At 43.0% G+C, this 12,658-nt stretch overlaps 2 protein-coding genes across 4 annotated transcripts; both read right to left on the bottom strand.

Annotated features, from left to right (window-relative positions):
- Positions 1–85: 85 nt before the first annotated feature.
- srrt (serrate RNA effector molecule homolog (Arabidopsis)) lies at positions 86–7,743 on the bottom strand. Of its 2 annotated transcripts, none has more exons than XM_088440185.1 (20): positions 7,643–7,743; positions 7,106–7,224; positions 6,770–6,898; positions 6,543–6,686; positions 6,125–6,313; positions 4,141–4,310; positions 3,871–4,049; positions 3,338–3,445; positions 3,098–3,248; positions 2,863–3,008; positions 2,696–2,757; positions 2,534–2,612; positions 2,264–2,455; positions 2,013–2,180; positions 1,795–1,948; positions 1,375–1,568; positions 808–964; positions 578–667; positions 404–503; positions 86–310 (listed from the first exon to the last, which is right to left on the bottom strand). In XM_088440185.1, the coding sequence occupies exons 2-20, from the start codon at positions 7,222–7,224 to the stop codon at positions 235–237; spliced, it is 2,607 nt and encodes an 868-aa protein (XP_088296311.1). In that variant the 5' UTR covers positions 7,643–7,743; the 3' UTR covers positions 86–234. The 2 variants fall into 2 exon arrangements, with proteins under 2 accessions (XP_088296311.1, XP_088296312.1); XM_088440186.1 differs by having other exon boundaries at positions 3,104–3,248.
- A 402-nt stretch (positions 7,744–8,145) lies between these two features.
- On the bottom strand, positions 8,146–12,658 carry rnf167 (ring finger protein 167). Of its 2 annotated transcripts, none has more exons than XM_088441658.1 (10): positions 12,555–12,658; positions 11,660–11,782; positions 11,510–11,587; positions 11,257–11,394; positions 11,091–11,178; positions 10,922–11,012; positions 10,700–10,805; positions 10,388–10,481; positions 10,234–10,314; positions 8,146–10,009 (listed from the first exon to the last, which is right to left on the bottom strand). In XM_088441658.1, the coding sequence occupies exons 2-10, from the start codon at positions 11,759–11,761 to the stop codon at positions 9,600–9,602; spliced, it is 1,188 nt and encodes a 395-aa protein (XP_088297784.1). In that variant the 5' UTR covers positions 11,762–11,782; positions 12,555–12,658; the 3' UTR covers positions 8,146–9,599. The 2 variants fall into 2 exon arrangements, with proteins under 2 accessions (XP_088297784.1, XP_088297783.1); XM_088441657.1 differs by having other exon boundaries at positions 12,249–12,641.

Here is a 12,658-nt window from a genome sequence, read left to right as displayed (position 1 = left end):
CTTGTCTTGACTTACTCAAAGATCTAATGCTTCGTAGTTGACTTTTGATGTTCCCGCGCGCGGCTTGAGGCCTTGAATGCAGATGCGTGTTTGGAGATGAGAGCTTTATTGAGTAGCAGGTGTACATCAGTCATTCTGCTTGCACAATCATTATAACAAGATGAAACACGAAAAATAAAAATACTACAGTGCACTTGGGCAAGAAATGAGGACTAACAGGGTCATGGGAACCTTCTAAAAGAAGTCCATATCATCCGGCGCATCCAGGTCGCGATATTCAATGATGTTTCGTGGATCGCCTCGTGACATTCTAAATTCAGGAAGTGGGAGGAGGAAAAAAAAAACAGAAATAAATGAAGATAGGGGATTCAACGGTTTAAGGGTTTCAGAGCGCCGGTCTGACCTGATGTTGCGCGGCTTCCCAAGATATCCGCCTTGTCCACGGAAGTTGTCGTAGTTTCCTCGCCCCCCTCCAAAATGGTTTGGGGGGTAAGGGGCTACACCTGCAATTAAGTGTCACTCTCCACAAATAGAAAAACAAAATTGGCTAGTCGTATCATTTGACGGAAGCGCATACCTCCATAACCCATAAGTGGGGGGCGTGGCTGAGCAAAGCCCATTGGGCCCTGGGGTGCTTGAGGAGAAAACGGCACCGGAGAAAGTAATCCTGCAGTTAAAAGAAGAACGAGGGCAAGGGAAGAAAATGCTTTCATTGTTGGAAGATTGTCAGATGATCCTTTCATTCAGTCCCCCCCTTACAAACACCATTGTAAAGGGGGGGGGATCAGTCAACTGCTGACAGCCCACCTTGGCCCGGAGCGGGAAGAGGAGGAAGCTTCATCTCCGGCAGAGATGGCCTCTTGGCATCCATCAGGAAATTGTTGAAAAACACCACCTCCTTTTTCACCTCTTCTATTTTGTCTGCGTGCTTGTTCAGAATGTGCTTTCGCACAAACTCCGGACCCTGAACCAGTCAAAACATGAACGCTGTTATTACCGTATGGACTAAATCACAGGTGGGTCAATTTGTGTGGTCCGGGGCTACATTTGATGACATGGAAGATGGGCTAACTCACTCCCCATATGGTCTTCCAAAAAATATATATATATATATATATATATATATATATATATATAACTCCTTAGATAAGAGTGTGACTGATGCTCCCTCTAGTGGTAGAAGAGAGAATCACTGAATAAAATGTTATGACTAACAATACCGTATAAACCGTATTATCAAAACAAAGTGTGGTCAATGTAGGTCGCAACGTAGCGAGCTGAGCTTTTTGTGCACGCTACTTGGTGTAAAACAATGAAACAGCCACATGCTGGTTCCAAAGAAACCGTTGCAAGACATTGAAACAACGCCGTTACCTTGAACTTCTTGCCGCTAAGAGGACAGAGCCACTTGTCCTTTCCGAGCTCTTGCGTGTTGGCAGAAATAAACTTCTCCACCTCTTCGGTGGGGTCTTTACGGCCCATCTTGACAGCCTCTTCCTCGGACAGGGTCTCTTTTGTACTGTACAAAGTGCTGAGCTTCTCCTCCAACACCTTCTGCCATTGTTGCACTAGTTGAGACAAGAAGAAGATTTGCCTCATTGTCAAGCACCCGCCGTTTAAGCCGCTACGTAGTAAATGAAACGCGCAAACAATGTGGACGCGGGTGACGAAGCACTATAAATCCAATGTGTCCCACTGGGATACACTTAAGATAAAAAGGTTAGGCAGTTAATGCGTTTGAGCGCATAAAGCCAGAGGGAAATCAATCTTTCCCAGCATCCGCAAGGCACCGACCTTCCCCATGAGATATGCGGTTCGGGGGGACGGGCCCGCGAACGTGGATCATGCCGCAGCGGTTTGGCATCTCATCCTCGCTCGGGTATTCGCAGGCGTTGTAGTAATCGATGGAATGCACAATGCGCAGGTACAGAATCAAACGGTCCAAAACCTGAGCAAAAGAGAAATGCCAAAAGGCATAAGAAACAAAACAAAACAAATGTCGCAAAGCAGACCTTGGCTAGTTTCTCGTCCTTTTCCACGGTCATCTCCGTCGCGTGGCCCTCTTTGACATTCTCGTCTTGTTCCGTCCCACCAGTGGAGCCCAGGAGCTCTTCTTCTTCGGCGCTCACTTCTTCTATCAGGTAATCCGTAATATTTTTCAAGATGGGATTTGGAGTCTTCTGAATGGATAAACAAAAAGTTTAAACAATTACTGAGGCAATCTGCAATTGAAAAAAAACAAAAAAAACAAAACGTGACTTACTTCTGTGCTTTGGCTCTCCTCCTGGGGAGGGTGGCACCAAAGCTCTCCCTTCTCATCCAGGGAGTGAATAAGCTTGGCGGCCATTTTGATGTCGTTGCGAAGCACCTGCTTATGCTGAGTGATGCCATTCACATTGCGCACTCTCCGAACAAGGTCCCTGTTCACGCTGGGGGCCAACTCGCAGTCACGCGGCTGTGAAGGGGAAGGTTTCAAATAAAGACTAATATGCATGCGCAACAAAACAAAAGGAACGGCGTTCAATCCACTCACGCGGATGTTCTGAAGATTCCAGCAAACCTCTTTGATGTTGACGCTGCGGTCAAAAGTCACCCAGCAGCGTCTGTAAAACCTGCAAAAGCATTTAGTTTGGTAGTACCTTTTTATTTTGCTTGGGGTTCAGGTTACTAAGTTGAGCTACAAGGAAGAACTAACCTGCGCTCTGGATGGGGGTCTGCCAAGCATACGCGCAGGAAGCCAGGGTAGCGGCGACACAGCTAATAGTGGATTAAAAGAAGAAAAAAAAAAAGTTAGTAAGAGTATGCAGAAAGGAAAAGTAGAGAGTGAACAGCAATGTACGCTGCAAGGAGAGATCAACTCACAGCTACAATCTCAGCTTTGGAAATTGTGGGGGCGATGCTCCTCATGAAGAGCGAGCAAGTCTTGTGGAGAGGCCGCGGTCGAGGAGTGTCATCTTTGACCTTTTTCTCCACTTTCTCCTCTTCAACATTCTGCTTCGGTTGCTCCTCTACACCGTTAAACGAGACCCCACAAATTGTCGTGAGTTAGCGCCTCGCATCAATCGTACGAAGCTTCTCACTAAATCAGACTTCTCACTTGCACCTTCCTCCTCCTTGTCTTCCCCCTCTTCTTTCTTCAGTGACTTTTCGGAGCAAACGGAGTTTGAATCGGAGTCGGAGTCTGAGTCGCTTTCGGAAGCGCTGGCTTCGTCGTCGCTGTCTCCGCTGCGCTTCCTCTTTCCCCTCGGCTGAGGAATTCATGGTAAAAGGGTGCCGGCGAGTGTGAGGCGCATGTGGGACTCTCACGTTCTAAAAAGTTAGTGCAGGTGACACAAACCTTCTTTGGTTCAGCTATGTCTTCTTTGGCTGCTTCTTTCTCCGCCTCCTGTTTGACATCATCACCTCCTGCCGTCATCTTCTCAGTGGCGTTGGAATTGCTCTCATCCTGAGAAAAGTTAATAGGCGGTAGGCATCACGATTTTGAAACGCTAATGCATTTCTATAATTGCCCTTCTGCTATTTACATTTTTCGACCTGTAAGGTGCACTGGATTATAAGGCAGTCTCAATAAACAGGTGTATTATTCCAGATATAAAGTGCACAGGAGTATAAAGCACGAGGAAAAATACAAATCAATACAGCAAATTTATTCAACCTAAGTTTGACATAAGGTGCACCTGATTATATGTGCATTGTCGTGTTTTGATAAAGTATTTTAAGTGCGCCTTCTAGACAAGAAAATACAGTGGATCATATTTCTTTGAGGCGGCCAGAAAACTTACTATCAATTTGCTAAGTGTTTATGTTAAGTAAAAGACGAAAAACACAAAATGAAAAAGTCTAGTGGAAAACTACCAAAACCAAACCTACTTTCTCTTTCTTGTCTTTGGCCACCGAAGGTTTATTGTCGCCATCCATGTTCTTGTGATGGTCACTCTTGGGAGGTTCACCTCCACCGGAAGCCGATTTCTCCCTTTCTTCCTCCTCTTCGGAAGGCAATTCCAAGACGCGCAGATCATGGTCTGTCCCCCCTTCCATCTTAATCACAGCTGCCAGCAGGCAAGAGGGGAAATGGTGCAGCTCCCAAGACTCCCAAAACAAAATTGTCATCCGACAAAACACTTGCCGTGAACTACTCACCTGCATCTAGGACCTTAATGATTGCTGGTGTCTGTTCAATGTCCAAAGAAAGGTTATCAAACCAGCCGTTCTCCAACAGAAACATGAAGACATTCAGACGATTGTTCAGGGATCTCAATGCCTCTGACTTGAGTCGACTGGCCTCTTCTGGATGGTACTTGGACCGGAACCTGCGTCCAGGGTTGCGGGTCCACAAACGGCAGGGAGGGAATGGCGAGGGGCGGGATGCAGAAATTTGAAAGCACAGTTACACTCAAATTAATATGATACAATTGCAAATAATTATTTAGCATTAGAATTCAATATGGTTTCATTTTTTTTTTTTGCCGGAAAATTTGAAAATGCAACAAATGAGCAGAGGATAGAAATATACATGATTTAATGCAATCCTGGTTTAAAGTCTTACATGTTCAGGCTGTGATCATCATGGCTTATTGTTAACCATAAGAAAAGTTGAAGATCAACTCACCACAACAGAAGAAAATTACAGCACAAAAAAAGTAGAAAATATTCACATATTGAAATGTCCATTGAGCGGACTACAGTTACCTTGTGTTCTGCCACTTTATTAACAAAATAAATACAGAGCGGTCTCCTCTGTAAGAATGGGCTCCACTTCACCTCATGGGTGTTTCTGTGTACGCGTATTGAGATTCAATTTGTTCCAAATCGAAAAAGAAAATGGCGAAAACAAGAAAACTCCTAGCGCGGCGACAAGTTGACCTATCTGTCTAAAAGCTGGTACTGTGCGTCTAAGTGCAACTGCATTGTGCGCAGTGCGTGCCCTTGCTATCTAAGTTGGATTCTTGCAGACTTCCACTTTTTCTTGACAAAAGACTGAGATGCCGTGGGAGCGGGGATGAAGGGAGGAAAATGGTTATGTCAAAACAGAACACATTTGCATGAGGCCTGTGAAACAAGTATAATATGCATTAACGAGACAAAACTTGAAAATATTGAAAATCAACCCAAGGGCTGTTAGCAATGATGTATTCAACGTAGAACGTTTCGCAACTTGTTTGAAAATACTAGGAGGGAATTTGCCGAAGCTTATGTGAATTTTTGGAGCACCAACTGCAACTAGATGTCAAATTTGGGTTGATTTTCACACAAGTCAACATTTAAAATGTGTGCCTTAGTCCTACAACCTGGTTGCAACAACACTTCTAGTTAAAACTGAACTTGGGCTGGGCAATAAACCCTCCCCTCGATTCCGATGTACAGTATTAAACCCAAATAAGATATCTAAAGGTTTCGTATATTAAGTAAATAGTCCAGTGCAAAATGGTCAGCCAAGATGTACTGATTTTTAAATCAGATTTAACATAAACTGAAAGTTCATAGGTTGTGCATAACAATTGAAGCGTTAGTTGCTAAACACGTCTTGTAAAACACGGATCCAGGATCCCGCCACTTGTGCAAAACCTTTACATCAGTATCTAGCTACCTATGAAATCGTTGATTTTTAAAATGACAACGTAATCAAATCAATTTTACTCAATGCCCAGACCTATACTGAACAAATAAATGCTATTGAAGAACTCGGTGCTACTTTACAGTATGCAACCACTGCAGGACAAGGACCACACATTTGATATAAATCGTATTAATGAGTGTTGATCAGAGTTAGGACACTCTAAAAACAGCTGGGTTCAAAAGAATCCAAATGTGGGTAAAAAAAAATAAATAAATAAAAGACCAACCAAATATTTGGGGCAATTTGACCCAACTTTCTGCTTTGTTTTGTACAAAATGACCCCAAACTCTGGGTAGTTGTAAAGCGACCCAGAGAGCTGGGTAAAACTGACATAAATATCAAGTCTGTCTTTTTTTCTTTTTTTTTACCCACAATTGGCTTCGTTGTAGATGCATCTCCTTTTAGAGTGCAGACTTAAGCAGATTCTAACCAATGTAATATATCAACTACAATTCAATCCAAGACTGACAATTAAAGCACTGAAAGGTGAGATAATTCAGACCGTACCACTCTTCATCTTTATGAGCCAAAAAGAAGTCCTGCATCTGCTGGCGGCGGTAATCGAGCTTGTACTCATTGTAGCGCTTGACCGCTTCGGTCTCATCTACAGAATCATCCAGCGTAATCAGGAACTCCTTAAAACTCTTCATGATAGGTGGAGGAGGACCAAAATCTATTTCATGGAGGTTCCCGAGCCTATGGAAAAAAAAAAGAGGAACATCTGAGTGGTTTAATGGACAGAATAGCAAATCTTGTAGCTCTATTCACCATTTAGTAATTATGTGACAAAAGATTTGTCACACAACAGCTGCACATGATTATTTTAGCAGTAAAAGGGTGCACCCAAACCAAGCAGTAGATTTAGTCTAGGTCTCCTAATCTGACCGGATTTGAGCGTTCTGTCAGTAAAATTTGAAACTCTCACCTAGCCTGAATGGGAATACCATGATGAGGCTGCATGAGATGCATGTCCGGATGCCCCCACTGCTGTGGTGGACCATAACTAGGTCCCCCTCCTCCGTATCCCATGTCGTACCCGCCACGATAGGGATCTCCACCATGATCATCCCTGCCAGGTGAAAATCATTCAGGAGTCTCAAAAAAAAGCCAAATGTGAATGAGCAGTGAGAACCCAGGCGCAGCTAAACTCACCAGTCTCTTCTCATGCGTTTCTGCTGGGGACTCATATCGTGTCTGGGAGGAGTGAATCTCTCCCGGCGACCTCTGTCATAATCCCGGTACTCTCCGCGGCTTCTGCGGTCTCTGCCCCTGTCCCACTCTCTTGCAAATACATGTCAACATGAGGAATAAAAAAAAGAAAAAATTAAAAAAGGGGAGTGTTAAGAGGGAGTCAAAACCACAATTGCTAACACAAAATCATGGATGTGAAGAGAAGGTAAATTATAATTCTGGTATCTTGAGTCCAAAATTTAACAGGCGCCTTGTCAGAAACTATTTTGAATGAGTCCTCAAATATATTTGACCTACCTGTCATTCCACTCATCTCTATGTCTGTCTTCTCTCTCTCTGGAGCGATCGTAGTCACTCCTTTCCCGTCTGAATTTGTCCCTTCTTCTGCGATCGTACTCGTCGTCACTGTCTCCCATCTCCATTATGAGGAAAAGCAAAATAACTTAAATGATTAAACGAAGCGTGAATCGAGGTACCAGCACAAATACATCAACTAGTCAGACGTCATAGTAGCTAAATTAGCATGCTATGCTAACACATAGCCTATTGTCATTTAGCAACGTGTTAAATTTCCTGTTAGAATTTTGATACCTATTATCGTAAACGTAAAGGCAGTAATCAACAAATAGATCACATCTGAAAATACACAAAATTTCTAAGTGAGGATAGTTATTTTTAAATAGTTTTCATAAAGTATTTCGTAGTGTTGGCTAATAGGGAGCATGAACACAAACGCTGCATTTCCCGAAAATCAAGCATTTCATTTGAAGACGACCATTCAAATTAGATGTGAAAGTGTTATTCAAAATAATACAACGATTATAATAATAATACCTTTTCAAATGTAATATTTTGTATTCTTGCTCACGCTCGGTGTCTTTAAGTTTCTAACTGTCGGTTTCTGCAAGGGCTTCCTTTAGATTGTGAGAAAAAAAGAGAAAGGAACAGCAGCAAGTTAAACATTATCGCCACCTGCTGCCTGGAGTGTAAACTGCCGTTCTGTATTGTCCATTCAGTCATGTTTTGGCCAATACATTTAGGCGATTTTTTTCCTCAGACAGCTCGAAGAAACGCAATATTAATATTAAAAGCACTTGTTGCAGCAATTAAATATGGAAAAAGTAGCACACAAAAGACCAGGGTTCAAAAAAATTGTTTGATGATAACTTGTAAAAAAATACTCACATTCAAGTTGAAAACCACATTTTTCAAGTTACACGCTTATTCCACCTTATTCAGCAATGAATTTGCATAATCTGACAAATTAATCCGTTATTATAATTGTTACTGTCAGACCTACGGCAGATTTTAAAAAATGAACACAATCACACTGGAAATAGTACACATTTTCAATTTAATCAGGCATTAAATCACTGCTTCCCATTGACTGTGACATCCTCAGCATCATAACATTTTCCTCATATACTGTACTTATACTCGACATTTTAACTGTATCAAAGTCTGACAAGTATACATTGTAAAAGACAGGAAGGTAGGATTAGAAGATCCATGTTAAAATTTACGTGTAATAAGAGAGCGGCTATACTAATGACCAAGCCTAAAGAAGAAACAAGAATGTCAGAAATTACGTTGTAGAAAATTAAACTGGAACACGACATGATCGGAAAAATATTCAAAAGTGTCAGACTCAAATGAAAAAAACATCACTTTCACCAACTTTTTAAAAGAGGAACAAACAAAAATATAGCTAAGCAACAAAAATGAAATTAAATAAACACCCCTCTTAAAACATATTCCAGCTGTGACTATGCTCTCTGAAAGTGCAAAAAGCATACACTAAGAAGTGGACCATTCTCAAAGTGTTAAAATATAGTATTTACTTCTAATATTCATATCATAAACAGCGTACATCCGAACCAATGGAGAGGATCACGATACTCGATGCTTGTGTGTGCAAATTAGGTATGACTAACTCTAGCCATTACTCACTAAGGAAGCCAAGGACCTCTACTTCATCAAAAAAAGTTAAAAGAAAATATACAAGACAAAAACTAGGAGTGTGACCCTTCTGTTTCCCAACACAAAAATCATGTACATGTAGAGTACATGAAGGCCAAATTAAGGCAATGTGTTAGTCCTGTGCTAATGCTGCTAACTTAAAATAGTTCTTCAATTTGAACTTCACACCACACTGGAATTACAAAAAGAGCATGCGGTGGCCGCATTCGAAGAGGCCGCACCCATGGAAAAATGTTGCCATACGTGTTACGGTTACAGTATTCCTATCTATCATGACGCACAAGGGACATCAGTTTTCTTTGCAAGTGAGCAGCTTTTGCTTTTCCTCTCGTGTTCGAAATATGCAGCACAGTGACATACAACAACTTACTTTATAATGTCCAAAAAGTCTGAAATTAGGCAAACTCCAAAGAAGTGAATCATTGAAACATTTTGGGGGTAAAAACAAACAAAATAAAAGGGGGGAAAATGGCTATTTTTATCAATAACTCGACACTTTGCAACAAGCCATCAACCCTGACCACAAGATCTAGTTTACAAACGAAATGGAATATGTTTAAAGCTAAATGATACTTTAAGCTCTTTTGATATTTAACAACATAACTACACATGGTGCACACTTTCCGTGCGACAAGAAAATCTATCGTATGCAAGAAAAGACAAGACAGGATGGCCTAATCGCAAAAGTGTCAGTCCAACTGATCAATTGTTGTGACGTGTATGTGGAGGTGATTCTTAGTAGTGTGCCAAACTACATTTACAGCAGAAAGGCCCCCGTCAAGTTAAGTTAATCACGTGGACGTTCCAGCCCTCAGATGCGCACTGCGCCCCCGGCCATCAGGCGAGCCGCGTCACCGTCGGCCGGGTGCCGCTCGTCCTCCGTGTCTTCGCTTTCCGAGTTCGTGTCCTCCTGGGGCGAATAGTAGCCTTCGTAACTCAAAACCGGGGAGCCGGCCACGCACTGGGCGGCGGTCACCGTGGTGGCGGAGTAGCCCCCCGAAGCCCCAGAGGGGGAGCCCCGGCCGGACGGGCGGAGCAGAGGGGTGCGCTCCGAGTGCGCGCCGCCCTCCGATCCGTCGTCTTCCGCCCGGCCGCCGGCTTCCTCCTCGGAATCGGACTCCTCCGAGTGCTCGGGGTTGCTGCGGGTGACTCGCTGCTTGCACACGGGGCAGGTCTTCTTGGTCTGGGTCAGCCACGGGTCCACGCACTTGCAGTGGTACGCTTAAGAGAAACCGTCAAGAGATTTGACACAAGCTTGCATGACGGCATCGCTGTCCTAAGTCAACCACTGCATTTCACACTTACGCTGACTTAATTGACCTTGAATGAGGATTAACCATATACTGTTGGGCTATTTGTTTAACTAATTAGCAGATTTTAAGAATATTCGTTAGTTACAGCCCTAGTTCATATTTTTTAATATGACAGTAACAAATGATCTTTACCATGTGAGCAGGGTAGAACACGTAGCTTGTCTCCTTCTTCATACTCGTCTAAGCATATGGCACACACGTCGTAGTCATCCCCTGGAAAAAGAAACGGGAAAATATTAGACCTTATCAGAGAATAATAAAACATTTCCTTTTTTTTTTTTTTTACCTTTAGTGTATTTGTGAGTTGGAATCCGCCTCAGTTGTTCCTTGGACAAACGGTTTTTCCTCAGCCTTTTTCTGTGCTGTGCACAGCGTATAACCTGAAAAGCGACATTTGACAGCAGAAATGGGACGTTTTGCGTTTAGCAGGGGGAGTGACGGGCAAAGCCTGTGAGTGTGCACGGCTTGTTTACGTCAAATGTGTATTACTCAAACTATCAAGATCAAGAAAATGCTGAAAATGTCATTTGTGCACATCCTCTCTATATTAAGTTTCATGTAACATACATCATGAAGTAATGCTTGTGAAATCACTCACCAAAATAATAAACATCACGAGGATGATCATGCCAACCACTCCGGTGAAGGGAATAAGGTAGTACGAGAGTGGGAACGCAAACTCGGGCTTGAGAATCACATAGGCTCTGCAATTTATAGCAAAAGCAGAGACTGATCAGAAACTTTACTGGCACAAATTTGCCTCTCATAAATGAGACCTTTGCAACAATACTTAATAGCAATGCATTTTTGCGATCTGTACCCTTGCTCCGGAATGATGAAATTCTTGAGAACTTGGGAGGCATAGTAGCTGGTAAACACCGAGGGGATGTCAATCTCCTCTGCGACGGTATCTAAAAACACCAAACAGAACAAAAGATTGGCCAATAATATTTGAATACAAGAAGCCTATCAATCCGTTAACGACTTACCATTGCTGTAGTTCATATTGAGCAAGGAATCGGAGTACATGTTGTGAACGATTGCGGCGCTGTAGCCGGCTTGCTGTGCATGCAGGACCTTTAAAATGCGTCCGTCACATCAAATCAACTTGGAAAGATCCGAACGCCTGCGTGCAAAGCCGGAACCATTACTGACCTTGCGATCGAAATTGCAATCATAGCGTCTGATGAGAGCTATAAATTTGGTGACGTTGGCGTCATAAAATGGTGGCAGTGGAGGAGGAGGGTCAATTGTTGCGCAGCCATTAAGTGGACGGGACACCACGAGGACTCCCTAGGAGAGGAATATCATTGCAATTGCTTTATGTCTGGCAGGACACAATTATCGCTCGTTGTATTAAACTACTGCACACACTGCATACAGTCTATTGTTCTCCACATTTCCTCACCATAATTCCTTCCTTAGGAAGTGGTGATCCAAACAATGCGGGTAGATCTTCAAAGAGCATGGTCATATTTCTATAATGCTGCCAAAACACAAGATTACATTTGAGTACTTTTACTTAATCCCACATAGGCAACAATCTGGCATGACTTACAGCGTGGATGTATGCATGTGCGGGCAAGGGCGCTATGCAGCAGAAAGAGATGGAAAGGAGAGTTAAAGGCACCCCCATCCACCACCCGCCTTGCCGGAGCATCCTTGGATGGTTATAGATGCACTAAAAACAAACCCAAAAAAGGGAGGGGGGGGGGGGGTATTTCAGGGAATGGACGAATACATACAAGAAGCAAAAAATGTTCACCCCACTCTTTCCTTCTATTAAAATATCTGTGCATCAAATTACACTGAAACATGTGAGTAGCTGCACATTTTAATATCAATATGCCTAACTCATGGCAAGATGGTACACAACAGACGAAGACAAACCAGCTGTTTCATACGTAGGCGTTATTCATTCGTCGTTAGACAATTACATATGCCACTACTTGACGTCATGCGTGTTTGGCTGTCAACGGGGAGTGCCGTGCTCCCTGCAAAACCACTTTACTTCATTTCAGTATTGAACTCGCCAGGTTGAAGGTTCTGCAAAAAAATCGCTCGGACATTTGCACAACTCGTATCTATTTGTGCTACCTCACTCAAACACGGGAAGTGCATAGCATTGTGGCTTGTTAGCTACTTACCTCGAGAAAGTGATAATGACGCGACAACGTTCAGATGGCTCCCAGATTTCACGTTTGTTTGCTCACATGTCAATGTGCTAAATCGGCGTCACTTCATTGTCTAGCAGCTGAGATCTCGTCCGTGTTTGGGGAAAGGGCAGCCGAAAAGAAGGATTAGCGCTAGCTGCGCGACTTGTTTTGCTAAATGTTCGATTACAGCTAAATCCGCGACGTGACAAGATGGCTTACGGCTAAAATGCGAAAACGCCTGGGCAAGTACCGAAGGACGTTTTGTTAAATTGTCGTAAAGACGTCAAGAATGCTCACTTGGCTAAAGTTGCCTTCCCTTTGCTACAAGCGCTGTTTGTTATTGCGGGTTCGCTGCCTTGGCTCTTCTTTTTGTCAACAACAACAAGTTGGCTCACTTTGGC

Source organism: Hippichthys cyanospilos, chromosome 18, assembly GCF_059441005.1.
Source record: "Hippichthys cyanospilos isolate Australia breed blue-spotted pipefish chromosome 18, RoL_Hcya_1.0, whole genome shotgun sequence".
In the NCBI taxonomy this organism is placed as follows: Eukaryota; Metazoa; Chordata; class Actinopteri; order Syngnathiformes; family Syngnathidae; genus Hippichthys; species Hippichthys cyanospilos.
The sequence above is the reverse complement of the archived record's forward strand: the minus strand, read 5'-3'. Positions and strand labels throughout refer to the sequence as shown.